Source organism: Heptranchias perlo, chromosome 2 (assembly GCF_035084215.1).
Source record: "Heptranchias perlo isolate sHepPer1 chromosome 2, sHepPer1.hap1, whole genome shotgun sequence".
Taxonomy (NCBI): domain Eukaryota; kingdom Metazoa; phylum Chordata; class Chondrichthyes; order Hexanchiformes; family Hexanchidae; genus Heptranchias; species Heptranchias perlo.
In genome coordinates, this window is record NC_090326.1 from 38,830,246 (window position 1) to 38,844,322 (window position 14,077).

General features: G+C 44.3%; 2 protein-coding genes across 3 annotated transcripts in view; one reads left to right on the forward strand and one right to left on the reverse strand.

Moving 5' to 3' along the window:
• The window catches only part of mak (male germ cell-associated kinase), a 136,214-nt gene extending 129,708 nt beyond the window's left edge, over nucleotides 1–6,506 (forward strand). For both annotated transcript variants that reach the window (XR_010966607.1, XM_068001747.1), the window contains one exon: nucleotides 6,333–6,506. Coding sequence is in view for 1 of the 2 variants with exons in the window: in XM_068001747.1 (XP_067857848.1) it covers nucleotides 6,333–6,415 (83 nt within the window). In the remaining variant the exon portion in view is untranslated. The remainder of the gene's footprint in view (nucleotides 1–6,332) is intronic.
• tmem14ca (transmembrane protein 14Ca) lies at nucleotides 5,203–13,219 on the reverse strand. The gene is made up of 4 exons (XM_068001750.1): nucleotides 13,113–13,219; nucleotides 9,020–9,121; nucleotides 7,699–7,786; nucleotides 5,203–5,424 (listed from the first exon to the last, which is right to left on the reverse strand). Exons 1-4 carry the CDS (start codon nucleotides 13,186–13,188, stop codon nucleotides 5,367–5,369), a joined length of 324 nt encoding a protein of 107 aa, XP_067857851.1. The 5' UTR covers nucleotides 13,189–13,219; the 3' UTR covers nucleotides 5,203–5,366.
• Nucleotides 13,220–14,077: the final 858 nt, after the last annotated feature.

Below are 14,077 nucleotides of genomic sequence, written 5' to 3' on the forward strand. Positions count from 1 at the left end.
TAGCACTCCAGGAAGGGAGTTGTTACATAAGCTGCACATGATTCATATATAGCAATGTGATCTCAGACTGTGATTTATATATAACACTCTGGATCTAACTGGATTGCAATGGGAGCCCTGCCAGTTGCTACCCCTCTGGGATACATCTATAACAATCATGAAGGGCCAATTAATCAACTCAGAGTCCTAAGGGATCTATAGTGAGCTTCAGGCTACAATTCATATGAAAAAAATAACTGATCAGTTGTGGATCTGATATTTCCAATATGGATCTGATGCCCATGTCTGCTGAACTGCAGAATAGATTTGTAGTATTTCCATGTGTTACATTTTGGGGTTTTTACACTAGGTATTTTCCTCCAGTTCAGCTTTATATACCACTCCCGTAAACAAGTCTCTGTGCTCACAACCTGGTATGCCTTTACTTGCCCATTATCTAGGCAAATGTAGCGAGCACAAGATTCTTATATTTCAGCTTGCAGACTAGAGCATATGGCACCATGTCGTTTCTTCAACATCATCAAAGGTGGAAGAATAAACCCTAAGCCCGTGGCTCAGGCTATAAACCACTAAACCGGGTATGGTAGCACAGTGGTTATGTTACTGGACTAGTAATCCAGAGTCATGAGTTCAAATCCCACCACAGCAGCTGGTGAATTTAAATTCAATTAATTAATTAAATTCAATTAATTAAATAAAAATCTGGAATTAAAATACTAGTATCAATAATGGTGGCCATGAAACTACCGGATTGTCGTAAAAACCCATCTGGTTTACTGATGTCCTTCAGGGAAGGAAATCTGCCGTCCTTACCCGGTCTGGCCGATTCTTAATTGCCCTCTGAAATGGCCGAGCAAGCCACTCAGTTGTAAAATCTCGCCATGAAAAGTCATAAGAATAAAACTGGACGGACCACTAGGCACCGGACACGACGACGGCAAACCAAGCCCAGTCGACCCTGCAAAGTCCTCCTCACTAACATCTGGGGACTTGTGCCAAAATTGGGAGAGCTGTCCCACAGACTAGTCAAGCAACAGCGTGACATAGCCATACGCACAGAATCATACCTTTCAGCCAACGTCCCAGACTCTTCCATCACCATCCCTGGGTATGTCCTGTCCCACCGGCAGGACAGACCCACCAGAGGTGGCGGTAGTGAGATAGTCAGGAGGGAGTGGCCCTGGGAGTCCTCAACATTGACTCTGGACCCCATGAAATCTCATGGCATCAGGTCAAACATGGGCAAGGAAACCTCCTGCTGATTACCACCTACTGTCCTCCCTCAGCTGATGAAGCACTGAGAGTAGCAAGGGCACAAAATGTACTCTGGGTGGGGGACTTCAATGTCCATCACCAAGAGTGGCTCGGTAGCACCACTACTGCCTGAGCTGGCCGAGTCCTGAAGGACATAGCTGCCAGACTGGGCCTGCGACAGGTGGTGAGCGAACGAACACGAGGGAAAAACTTACTTGACCTCGTCCTCACCAATCTACCTGTCGCAAATGCATCTGTCCATGACAGTATTGGTCGGAGTGACCACCGCGCAGTCCTCGTGGAGACGAAGTCCCGTCTTCGCACTGAGGACACCATCCAACGTGTTGTGTGGCACTACCACCGTGCTAAATGGGATAGATTCAGAACAGATCGAGCAGCTCAAAACTGGGCATCCATGAGGCGCTGTGGGCCATCAGCAGCAGCAGAATTGTATTCCAGCACAATCTGTAACCTCATGGCCCGGCATATTCCTCACTCTACCATTACCAACAAGCCAGGCGATCAACCCTGGTTCAATGAGGAGTGTAGAAGAGCATGCCAGGAGCAGCATCAGGCATACCGAAAAATGAGGTGCCAACCTGGTGAAGCTACAACTCAGGACTACATGCATGCTAAACAGCGGAAGCAACATGCTATAGCCAGAGCAAAGCGATTCCATAACCAACGGATCAGATCAAAGCTCTGCAGTCCTGCCACATCCAGTCGTGAATGGTGGTGGACAATTAAACAACTAACGGGAGGAGGAGGCTCTGCAAACATCCCCATCCTCAATGATGGCAGAGTCCAGCACGTGAGTGCAAAAGACAAGGCTGAAGCGTTTGCAACCATCTTCAGCCAGAAGTGCCGAGTGGATGATCCATCTCGGCATCCTCCCGATATCCCCACCAACACAGAAGCCAGTCTTCAGCCAATTCGATTCACTCCACGTGATATCAAGAAACGGCTGAGTGCACTGGATACAGCAAAGGCTATGGGCCCCGACAACATCCCAGCTGTGGTGCTGAAGACTTGTGCTCCAGAACTAGCTGGGCCTCTAGCCAAGCTGTTCCAGTACAGCTACAACACTGGCATCTACCCGACAATGTGGAAAATTGCCCAGGTATGTCCTGTCCACAAAAAGCAGGACAAATCCAATCCGGCCAATTACCGCCCCATCAGTCTACTCTCAATCATCAAAGTGATGGAAAGTGTCGTCGACAGTGCTATCAAACGGCACTTACTCACCAATAACCTGCTCACCGATGCTCAGTTTGGGTTCCGCCAGGACCACTCGGCTCCAGACCTCATTACAGCCTTGGTCCAAACATGGACAAAAGAGCTGAATTCCAGAGGTGAGGTGAGAGTGACTGCCCTTGACATCAAGGCAGCATTTGACCGAGTGTGGCACCAAGGAGCCCTAGTAAAATTGAAGTCAATGGGAATCAGGGGGAAAACTCTCCAGTGGCTGGAGTCATACCTAGCACAAAGGAAGATGGTAGTGGTTGTTGGAGGCCAATCTCAGCCCCAGGACATTGCTGCAGGAGTTCCTCAGGGCAGTGTCCGAGGCCCAACCATCTTCAGCTGCTTCATCAATGACCTTCCCTCCATCATAAGGTCAGAAATGGGGATGTTCGCCGATGATTGCACAGTGTTCAGTTCCATTCGCAACCCCTCAAATAATGAAGCAGTCCGAGCCCACGTGCAGCAAGACCGGGACAACATCCAGGCTTGGGCTCATAAGTGGCAAGTAACATTCGTGCCAGATAAGTGCCAGGCAATGACCATCTCCAACAAGAGAGAGTCTAACCACCTCCCCTTGACATTCAACGGCATTACCATCACCGAATCCCCCACCATCAACATCCTGGGCGTCACCATTGACCAGAAACTTAACTGGACCAGCCATATAAATACTGTGGCTACGAGAGCAGGTCAGAGGCTGGGTATTCTGTGGCGAGTGACTCACCTCCTGACTCCCCAAAGCCTTTCCACCATCTACAAGGCACAAGTCAGGAGTGTGATGGAATACTCTCCATTTGCTTGGATGAGTGCAGCTCCAACAACACTCAAGAAGCTCGACACCATCCAAGATAAAGCAGCCCGCTTGATTGGCACCCCATCCACCACCCGAAACATTCACTCCCTTCACCACCGGCGCACAGTGGCTGCAGTGTGTACCATCCACAGGATGCACTGCAGCAACTCGCCAAGGCTTCTTTGATAGCACCTCCCAAACCCACGACCTCTACCACCTAGAAGGACAAGAGCAGCAGGCACATGGGAAAAACACCACCTGCACGTTCCCCTCCAAGTCACACACCATCCTGACTTGGAAATATATCGCCGTTCCTTCATCGTTACTGGGTCAAAATCCTGGAACTCCTTTCCTAACAGCACAGTGGGAGAACCGTCACCACACGGACTGCAGCGGTTCAAGAAGGCGGCTCACCACCACCTTCTCAGGGGCAATTAGGGATGGGCAATAAATGCCGGCCTCGTCAGCGACACCCACATCCCATGAACGAATATAAAAAAACAGATGTAATGACCAGTAAGCAGATAAATGAACAGTGTTAAATACTAGCAACAGGTTTACAATAATTATAAACTTAACTAACCTTCTTGGGATATGGAAAACCAACAAAGGTGCGTCTCTTATGCAAATCCTGAATATAAAACTGAACTGTGAAACATATTCCCTGATCAGTGTTACATGGCAGTTTGCTACAACAGTCTCTGATTTATCCTGATCTCCAATAGCTTCTAATTGTATGTCTCATAACTATATTAGGTGCTCAGCCATTGGCAGGTTTCAAAACTGTGTTTGCCCATACAAATACAACTGAGTACATATTGAAAAAGGTCTCCAGGACACATCTTTGGACTGAATGGCTTGACCACCTTCTGCCATCTGAGACTGCTTTAATAATACAATTGTTTTCTATTTACAACAATTTGCAAGCCACAGAAATAGCAATTATATATGCATAACCCACCAATGCCCTTACAGACAGGTCATCTATATCCAGAGCTCTTCTGTACCAAATGGGCTGGCCATTTTGTGGAAGTGAACCTGGGTTTTTAATGTTGCATGTACCGTGACCAGAAGCCCAACATAAACCATCATAGCCAAAAGAGCTTTGTTTCTTTGCTGTGATTGCTGCCAGGGATGGCGATCTTGCCACGCATGCACAGTGTAGATCATCAACTGTCCTCGCTGCTGTTCACTAAAAGTGCTCACTCGGAAACCCAAAATCGCCACTGCTCACTCCCAAACCGCTGGTACTATAACCCATCTGAAATCGATGTGATTGTCAAAAACAAAACTGAAGGGAAAAATATGATGTATATAAATGATGTACCCACCTTACAGTTCCATTATTGGAGCTGAGAGGCCCTCTGCTGATCACCTGCTTAGGACAACTGGAAGGAAAATACATCACTAAGAAGCTATGATACTGTATCATCAAAATACAAATAAGACAGTCAAACCTACAAGTGTGCATATACTTGAAAAAAAAGCTTTTACAATAAGCCCATCCTGGGTCTGGCTGAAGCTCCAGGATAGTTATTATGGTTGTCAAACAGACAACATCCCCTCAAGAATTTATTGAGTAATTTCCACAGCTTGGAGTAAGATTTGATAGTTATACACACATGTACCATCAATTGTACTTATTGGGGGGAGAGGGGAGGGCTTTTCCTCTTATAGTACTGAACACTTCACCTATTCAATCCATAGCCCAATTTGTGAACAATTCATAAACATTTCTAAGTGTCATATCTCCTTTCACAATTCAACAGAGATCTGTTTTTCAAAAAACCTTGCACAAAACATGGTGCTGTTTCCAGGTGCTAGAGATTTTTAGTACCGTTGTAGAGGGGATGTTTTTCACAGGTTCAGTAGAAAATTTCACAATAACAAACCAAGCTTGTAAACAACCAAAACATCTTTGAATCAGGTGGTTTATTGGAGCAAGTTCTGCATTTCTTACAGGCACAGAGTCAGTTCAGTAAATTTTAAAGTTTGTAGGTTCACATGATAAATGTCAAAAATAATCAGTGATTCAGGACACATTTATACAAAACTCCTTTGTTAAAAAGATACAGGTTCATGATTCATGGGGTTTTGTGAACATTTTTAGACCAAGTCTTCCAAGCATTAGAATGCTGTGGGAGGAACACACAAGAATTATTATTAAATAAAGGAAAACATACACAACTTGTTGAAGCATGAAACTCAACATACATCCTAAAAACACTGTAAAATAGTTTGTTATTGAATAAATAGGGGGCTTCTTTCAACCGCAACTGTTACAATTTGGCAAAAATAAGCTGTGACCAAGACTACCTGGAAACGTCTTAGTCAATATCATGTGGTTTCAGTGTAGGTTATTAATTGATGGTATATGCAATAATTGGGTCCAGAACACATTGGATTATGGAGTTTTGTATACTTAGTGATCCCAGTTAATTTTTTCCCCAATTACAGGCTGTAATGGAATGTAAATACATCAGGGGCAATTTTCAGCTTCACCGACCAGGTGGAGCAGCTTGCTCACCCATTGTACAGCCCTCATGATTTTTATTTCATTCATTTCAACGGGATGAAAATCGGCCAAACAGGTGGCCGATCGCTCCACTAGGTTAGTGTCCAGGTGGTGAAGCTGGAAATCACCCCCACAGTACCTACTGAGATTCTAACAGGTCCACTAAATGTTAGAAAATAGAATGGAGTCTACCGGCAGTTTTAAAAAAATGAAACACCAGCACAGGATCAACCTCACAAGCCAGGCACAGAAAGCACCTGCAAGTTTGCAGCAGTCATAACTACATGAAGCATGCTTCCAAAATGGCATCCAGCAAAAATTGGACAGCCTCATCTTTTTAACTGAATGGAAACCAAAGGATTTGTCTAGGCATCTAATGTATCCCACTACATCTCGTTTATCAGAAAAAAACATTATACAAGTTAGAAGTATTCTTGGCAACATTGCAACGCACATTAAAAATATAGCCAGCTGGAAGGAAAACTGCATGACAACCTTTATGTACTAAAAGAGGCCTTTTTGTTTCAGGAATCAGGAAAAGTGATTCAACTGCACAGGCCAGCCATGGAGTAGCCCAACAAATCACTCAATCATTGAAGCCTCTCACCTAGGATGACTTTGTAAAGGAATACAGGGTCAAAACAGTAGGAATTGTACTTATAATAAACAAAGCTTTCTGAATGTAAGCCTCAAGAAACTATAGTCAAGTGTCTTATAATCTGCATCAATACTTTATTCATATTTCAGAGCACAAAATTCACTTAGTCAGTAGTTGGGATTCATTTGCATTTTTATCTCTGCTTGAACGTGGCCCCTTAGCTCTATGCCCTACCCAGTGAAAAGGAGTTCCACACCCTAGCCTGTGACATAGCATTCCACAAAGGCTCAGCAGAATGAATTTGGGGAATTTCAGTTCTGAGAAAAGGTTGAGAAAGTTGGTCATGTTCTCCTGGAAAAGAGACTTTGAGGTGGTCTAACTGACTTTTTCAAGATTATGAAAGGAACTGACAATGCTGATCCAGGCAAACTATTCACAGTGATGAAGAGTTCATAGCCCAGGGGACACAAACTAAAAATGAGTTAGGAGTAAAGAAAAACTTGCATTTATATAGCACTTTACACGACCTCAGACTATCCCAAAGCACTTTACAGCCAAGGAAGTACTTTTGAAGTGTAGTCACTGTTGTAATGTAGGAAACACAGCAACCAATTTGTGCATAGCAAGGTCCCACAAGCAGCAATATGATAAATGACCAGATAATCTGTTTTTAGTGTTGTTGGTTGAGGGATAAATGTTGGCCAGGACATTGGAAGAACTCCCCTGCTCTTCTTAGAAATAGTGCCATGGGATCTTTTACCTCCAGAGAGGGCAGGCAGGGCCTCAGTTTAACCTCTCACCCAAAAGACAGCACCTCCAAAAGTGCAGTACTCCTTCAGTACTGAATTGGAGTGTCAGCCTAGATTATGTGCTCAAGTCCCTGGACTTGAACCTTGAACTTGTGCTACCTGAACCCACAGCCTTCTGACTCAGAGGCGAGAATGTTACCACTGAGCCACAGCTGACACTGTATAATAAGGGAAGTCAGGGGAACTTTTTCACCCAGAGGGTGAAAGAGTTATGGAATAAGTTACTAGGGAAGGGCATTGAAACAGATGGTGTAAATGGGCTGAAGAGACAATCAGATGGAGATGGAAGAGATTCAGGGATATGGTGAGAAGGTAGCTGTTTGTAGTTCATCTATCAAAAAGGGGCAGGCTTTTGCAATTCGTACTTTCATCAAAGATTTTTCAGCCCATATTTAAATGCAATTACAGTGAATCTTAATCAATTTTTTAATCTCCTCAGTAACACAACTCTCCCCTGTTGGGTACACAGGGTGATCTAGATCATTACCTTGCTCCCGCGACTAAACCAGCAGGCATGAACTTTCTTGAATTGTAGAATCTCATTCCCATTATTCCAGTCAGTGCTCCTGAAGCAACTTTTAAATAAAAAGACACAAAATAACTGAGTGAGAAGTATAAAATTGACCAGATATGTCTCAATCTCTGCTCTTGTGTTACCCATTCATTGGAAGACAATTTAAATAAATTGTGGATAGTGGCAACAGGTACACCAATAAAACAGCTGGGAATCAAAAAAGAGCAAATATTACATTGGTAGCAGCCCAAATACACGAGGAAGTAGCTTAGTTCTAGGGGATCATTCACTTAAAGCCTCTTCAGTCCTGTACGAGTCAAAGATTGGCTGCAGCTCATCATTGAGGATATGGGCATAAACACACACGGATATTTAAAGTTTTCCCAACCTTCACTTGTGCTACCAACTTGAGAATGGTTTTTCCACTCATTCTGCACCAATTTAAAATTGAATAGAAATTAAAAGTGTCATCAGTAGTCAATGATACAATATAAGTTACAGCAGCTATATTGTGGCGTTTAAAAAAGGAAAATTGGTAAAATGAAAATTCTGCAAGTAATTTTTATTTCTCAAATTTGAAATCACAATTGGCCTGTCTTATTGAGGACCATATATGAAGTTTATATCCACTTTCCCATTAATTTGCATATATCTCAAGTTCCTGATAGTAACAGGTCTTGTTCTTTGTAAACAATTTTACAACACCAAGTTATAGTCCAGCAATTTTATTTTAAATTCACAAGCTTTCGGAGGCTTCCTCCTTCCTCAGGTGAGGAAGGAGGAAGCCTCCGAAAGCTTGTGAATTTAAAATAAAATTGCTGGACTATAACTTGGTGTTGTAAAATTGTTTACAATTGTCAACCCCAGTCCATCACCGGCATCTCCACATCAGGTCTTGTTCTGATTGAGGATTTATTCACCAATGAGAAAACAGAACCAAAAACAGCCCTTCCCTAACTACCAGGTCCACCACATTGAAACAGGACAAACCAACAAAGGGACGTAAGCACAATATTGAGGTGCCTGGCTTTTGGGGGTTCGAGGGCCACATTTTACACCCTTGGTTTACACCACCATTTCCAGGAGAACCGAAATACATATAACTGTTCAAAGAATGGTAGCCATAGCAGCAAGCGGACCTTTCAAACATGCTTTTAATTACAGGTGCACACTCTGAAGATAACAGTCCCTACAAACAGCAGAAAGCACCTTCCTTACTTTTTCTTGCAGGTATATGAAAGTCCAATATACAATACATGAACAAATTCACAAGAAATGTGGTCAGAATACTCACTCAGAGACAACCATATGTTTTTGGGGTTTTGAGTGATCTGGTAGGCACCAAACCCTGCTGCACTCCCAAATAACAGGCCAGCTGCTAAAGAAGGGACACTACCTGGTTGCAAAAGAAACATTTTATTAATTACTGAGCAATCAAGATAACAATGCAATTCTCTGCAAAACATTGTGGCTTTGTGCAGCCTATAGAACAATAGCAGATGCACGTTTAAAGATAATCCACTGGTTGTGAAGCACTTTGGGATGTCCTGAGAACATGATAATGCACTATATAAGTGCAAGATCTTTCTTTAATCTTCAAGATAGGGTCAGTCAGTAACTGATAAGTGGCAAGCAACATTCGCGCCAGACAAGTGCCAGGCAATGACCATCTCCAACAAGAGAGAGTCTAACCACCTCCCCTTGACATTGAACGGCATTACCATCGCTGAATCCCCCACCATCAACATCCTGGGGGTCACCATTGACCAGAAACTTAACTGGACCAGCTACATAAATACTGTGGCTACAAGAGCAGGTCAGAGGCTGGGTATTCTGCAGCGAGTGACTCACCTCCTGACTCCCCAAAGCCTTTCCACCATCTACAAGGCACAAGTCAGGAGTGTGATGGAATACTCTCCACTTGCCTGGATGAGTGCAGCTCCAACAACACTCAAGAAGCTCGACACCATCCAGGACAAAGCAGCCCGCTTGATTGGTACCCCATCCACCACCCTAAACATTCACTCCCTTCACCACCGGCGCACTGTGGCTGCAGTGTGTACCATCCACGGGATGCACTGCAGCAACTCACTAAGGCTTCTTCGACAGCACCTCCCAAACCCGCGACCTCTACCACCTAAAAGGACAAAGGCACATGGGAACACCACCACCTGCACGTCCCCCTCCAAGTCACACACCATGCCGACTTGGAAATATATCGCTGTTCCTTCACCGTCGCTGGGTCAAAATCCTGGAACTCCCTTCCTAACAGCACTGTGGGAGAACCTTCACCACACAGACTGCAGCGGTTCAAGAAGGCGGCTCACCACCACCTTCTCAAGGGCAATTAGGGATGGGCAATAAATGCCGGCCTCGCCAGCGACGCCCAAATCCCAAGAACGAATAAAAAAAAACCTCTCTGCCCATCAGTTTCTTTGCCGTTTATATTTAATCCCACAGCCTCGTTGAACCATGCCACACAGGAATCACCAAAGCCCATAAACACATTTTCCATACACATGTTGAAAATATGCTCCCACAGAGAAAGACAATGACTCTAATACTGGAATTTCAAACACAAGGTTCCCTTCTCATTCATGAGCATGCAAAGACAGCTGGGTAAAACAAGAGGCCATGTGCTTGGGACTGCACACATTGAAACTTATCTCCCTAAATGAGGCAGAGACTTTGCTGTAATTTCTCAGTATTTCTTAGTTTGGAGAACACTATAAAAAGTGAAGTTACACATCTTTAGAATACTGTGCTCATCATTCATGATACCACAAAATCAATACTTGTAACTTTAGTACTTTTTTTGATATATGTTAATGACTTGGACTTGGGTGTACCGGGCACAATTTCAAAATTTGCAGATGACACAAAACTAGGAAGTGTAGTGAACAGTGAGGAGGACTGAGGAGACTTCAAGAGGACATAGACAGGCTGGTGGATTGGGCGGACACATGGCAGATGAAATTTAATGCACAGAAGTGCGAAGTGAAACATTTTGGCAGGAAGAATGAGGAAAGGAAATATAAACTAAATGGTACAATTCTAAAGCGGGTGCAGGAACAGGGAGACCTGGATGTGTAGAAATCTTTGAAGGTGGCAGGGCAGGTTGAGAAAGCGGTTATAAAAGGATACGGGAATCCTGGGCTTTATAAATAGAGGCATAGAGCACAAAAGCAAGGAAGTTATGTTGAACCTTCTTATTCGGGTATGATTCCATGGGTACCCCAATACTCCACCTAAGTAGTATTGATGTACGAGCGTAGACTGTGAATGCTGGCAAGCAATCTGCCTGCAGGTTGAGGTGCATCACATGCAAATCCAATTCTGTCTTCACCCAATGTTTGATGAGGACACAATCCACATGAGTGGGAACTTTGATCGATATCCCCTCCCTAAGCCAGGGATGGCAAGTGCCCCTACTGCTGCCCTGACTGAAATCAGTTAACTCAGCTCAAACCAGAGACTGAGCTGGGGCCTTCCTTGTTTGTATGGCTCAGCTCCTGACTAGATAAACCCACTAAGCCATCAGGAGAGTCCTCAAATTAAAACTTTCATAATTGAGAAAACAAATCCTGCAGTCAGCTGGCTCCTTTCATTGTGAAACCAAGCCACGTTGACCTCTCTTATGATGTGGAAACCCAACTCATCATGAATTTACACTGCGGTCCTTGAAATACGCAATCTAAAATAAATTTAACGGATTACTGACACTATTGATTTATTTTACTTCAGTTGTTGGAGAAACAGACTGTATTTTGCTATAGTACATCTGGCTCCGCTCTGTTATCTTCAGTCAAACAGCCTTTTACAAAGCCATTGGCAAACTGCTATGTTGCAAATTTTTGTACTCTGATATACAATGATTGTTCTGTACTCATCAGATAACAGAAAGGGACAGTGACTGTTACACACCCTCTGTAAAGGTTCAGGTTAGTAGTCTGTAAAGCTGCTTTCAAATGTTAACTACAAAACCCAGTACAATAAGAACAAATTCAACCTTTAAAATGTTCAGTTACAAGTCTTGAACCTAATTTTGCAGTAGCCATCCTAGTACACAAAAAAAATGGCAATAGGTTATATTGCACAGCAAATTAATAACCCAATAACCATGTAACTCCATAATTTTGTCAAAAGTTAATACACAACCCAGAGTCACGAGTTATGTGAAACATTTTTTAAGCCACTTCTCCTGAAAAGGTTTTGAATGTAAAGTTATTTTTAGGCACAGACACTGTTTTAGCTTCTTTGACATGTGAAGCTGGGACATAGAGCTTAAAATGTGGCATCTTCTATTCACGTCATAAGAACAATGTAGAAGAAATGGTGCAGGTGCTGCTGGGGTGAAATAACATTCAATAAGCCCACTGGAAGAAAATGCTTCATTTAAAATAAAGGGTTTTCCCACCATTATTGAGAGGAATAGAACAAAGAGATTTGTCAGATCAGTTTAGATTGGAAATATAATTGGGTTGTCCCCAACAATAGAGGGCCATCACACCTTTAGTTCTTTGGAGCAGAGAAAATGAAGGATGTTAAATAATGTAAGTTTGTTATTTTTCATAGCTTTTACAAATGAACAAAAAAATGAACAATTGCTTTATGCTGTGCGACACAATTTCCTAAAAGCAATCCTTAAAGATTGGCTCACTCTTCTATGTCCTCTCCCCATGTGAGAACTGGTAGTGGTATTCACACCCTTCCACCGCATCGCCCGGCACCTCAGGCACCAGCGCCCTTCCACCGCATCACCCGGCACCTCAGGCACCAGCGCCCTTCCACCGCATCGCCCGGCACCTCAGGCACCAGCTCCCTTCCACCGCATCGCCCGGCACCTCAGGCACCAGCGCCCTTCCACCGCATCGCCCGGCACCTCAGGCACCAGCGCCCTTCCACCGCATCGCCCGGCACCTCAGGCACCAGCTCCCTTCCACCACATCGCCCTGCACCTCAGGCACCAGCTCCCTTCCACCGCATCGCCCTAAATGGCCATTTCTCACAACTCAGTGTTGGTTAATGAATTGATTTTCAAATTTACAACTGAGCCCCAACATCTACAAACATGCACCTCCGACAGGGGTGATTGCTGAGTGATCAGGAGCTGGAACCCTGTTCACTTTTGCCCTTCTTGGAGCACAGACTCGGAGGCTGTCCTGAAGCGCTCCCAGTGCTGGCCCACGCTGTGTTTGGATTAGTCGCCCCAGGCCGGGGGCGGGGGCGGGGGGAACCTTCTTGCTCCATTGGGCTCAGTGCAGCACCGAGGGCACGGCCACCCACCGGGCAGAGGTGAACAGCGTCAAGTACAGAACACGGTTAGTTTAAATTGCGGATTTAACGGCATTCCCGCGGAGCTGGTCACTAGCACCTTAGACTCTTACCCGCTTTGACATAGCCGAGGACCCCGCCTGACGCCACCAGCGCCGCATACCCGAAACCCAGCCAGTCAACCGCCATCTCACACACACTGCGCAATCCAACCAACGGCGCCTGCGCAAACCAACCAACCAACCAACCATCGGCGCCTGCGCACACCTGCCGTCTGCAGCGGAGATAGAGCGCTTTCAGCTCGGCGAGGATTGTGGGTAAACCCCGCCTCCCGCGAGGGCGAGCCAGCTCCCAGTGAGTTGGTGCAGAGGGGTGGGGGGAAGGAAATGATACACAGGAAAATCACAGAGGCACGGAGGTCATCAGTAGCAAAGGATAAAAAAAAAATCAGGCAGGCATCGGATGAAAATAACATAAATCTGAAGATCCAAGAAATAGGAGATGAGAGTAAAGGTCAGACCAAGGTAAGGAATAAGGGTAACATTAAAGGTCAGGGAACAAATACAGTTATAGAACATATGTACAAAATGGCTGTTAAAAATAAAGTGAGGGGAACAATTATTAAAAACAAATGAAATTGCCTGTACAGCAATGTGCACAGCATCCGAAACAAAACGGGGGAACTGGAGGCAATAATTCATAGCAAGGAGTCAGATGTGGTAGGGATAACTGAAACATGGCTACATAAAGAACAGGGACTGACAGTTAAATATTGCAGGATAAAACATATTTGGAAAGGATAGGGAAAGAAGAAGCGGGGAGGGTGGAGTAGCTGTACTAATTAGAGACAACATAATGGCAGAAGAAAAAAGGGACATAAGTAATATTAAGATAGAAACAGAATCCATATGGATTGAGACAAAGGATAAGAAGGGAGCGATCATGTTAATAGGTAAATTCTACAGACCACCTAATAGTGGAAGGGAAGTGGAGGATGAAATATGTGGACAAATCTATGAAATGAGTAATAAACATCGAGTAATAAGCGAAGGATATTTCAACTATCCCCAAATAAACT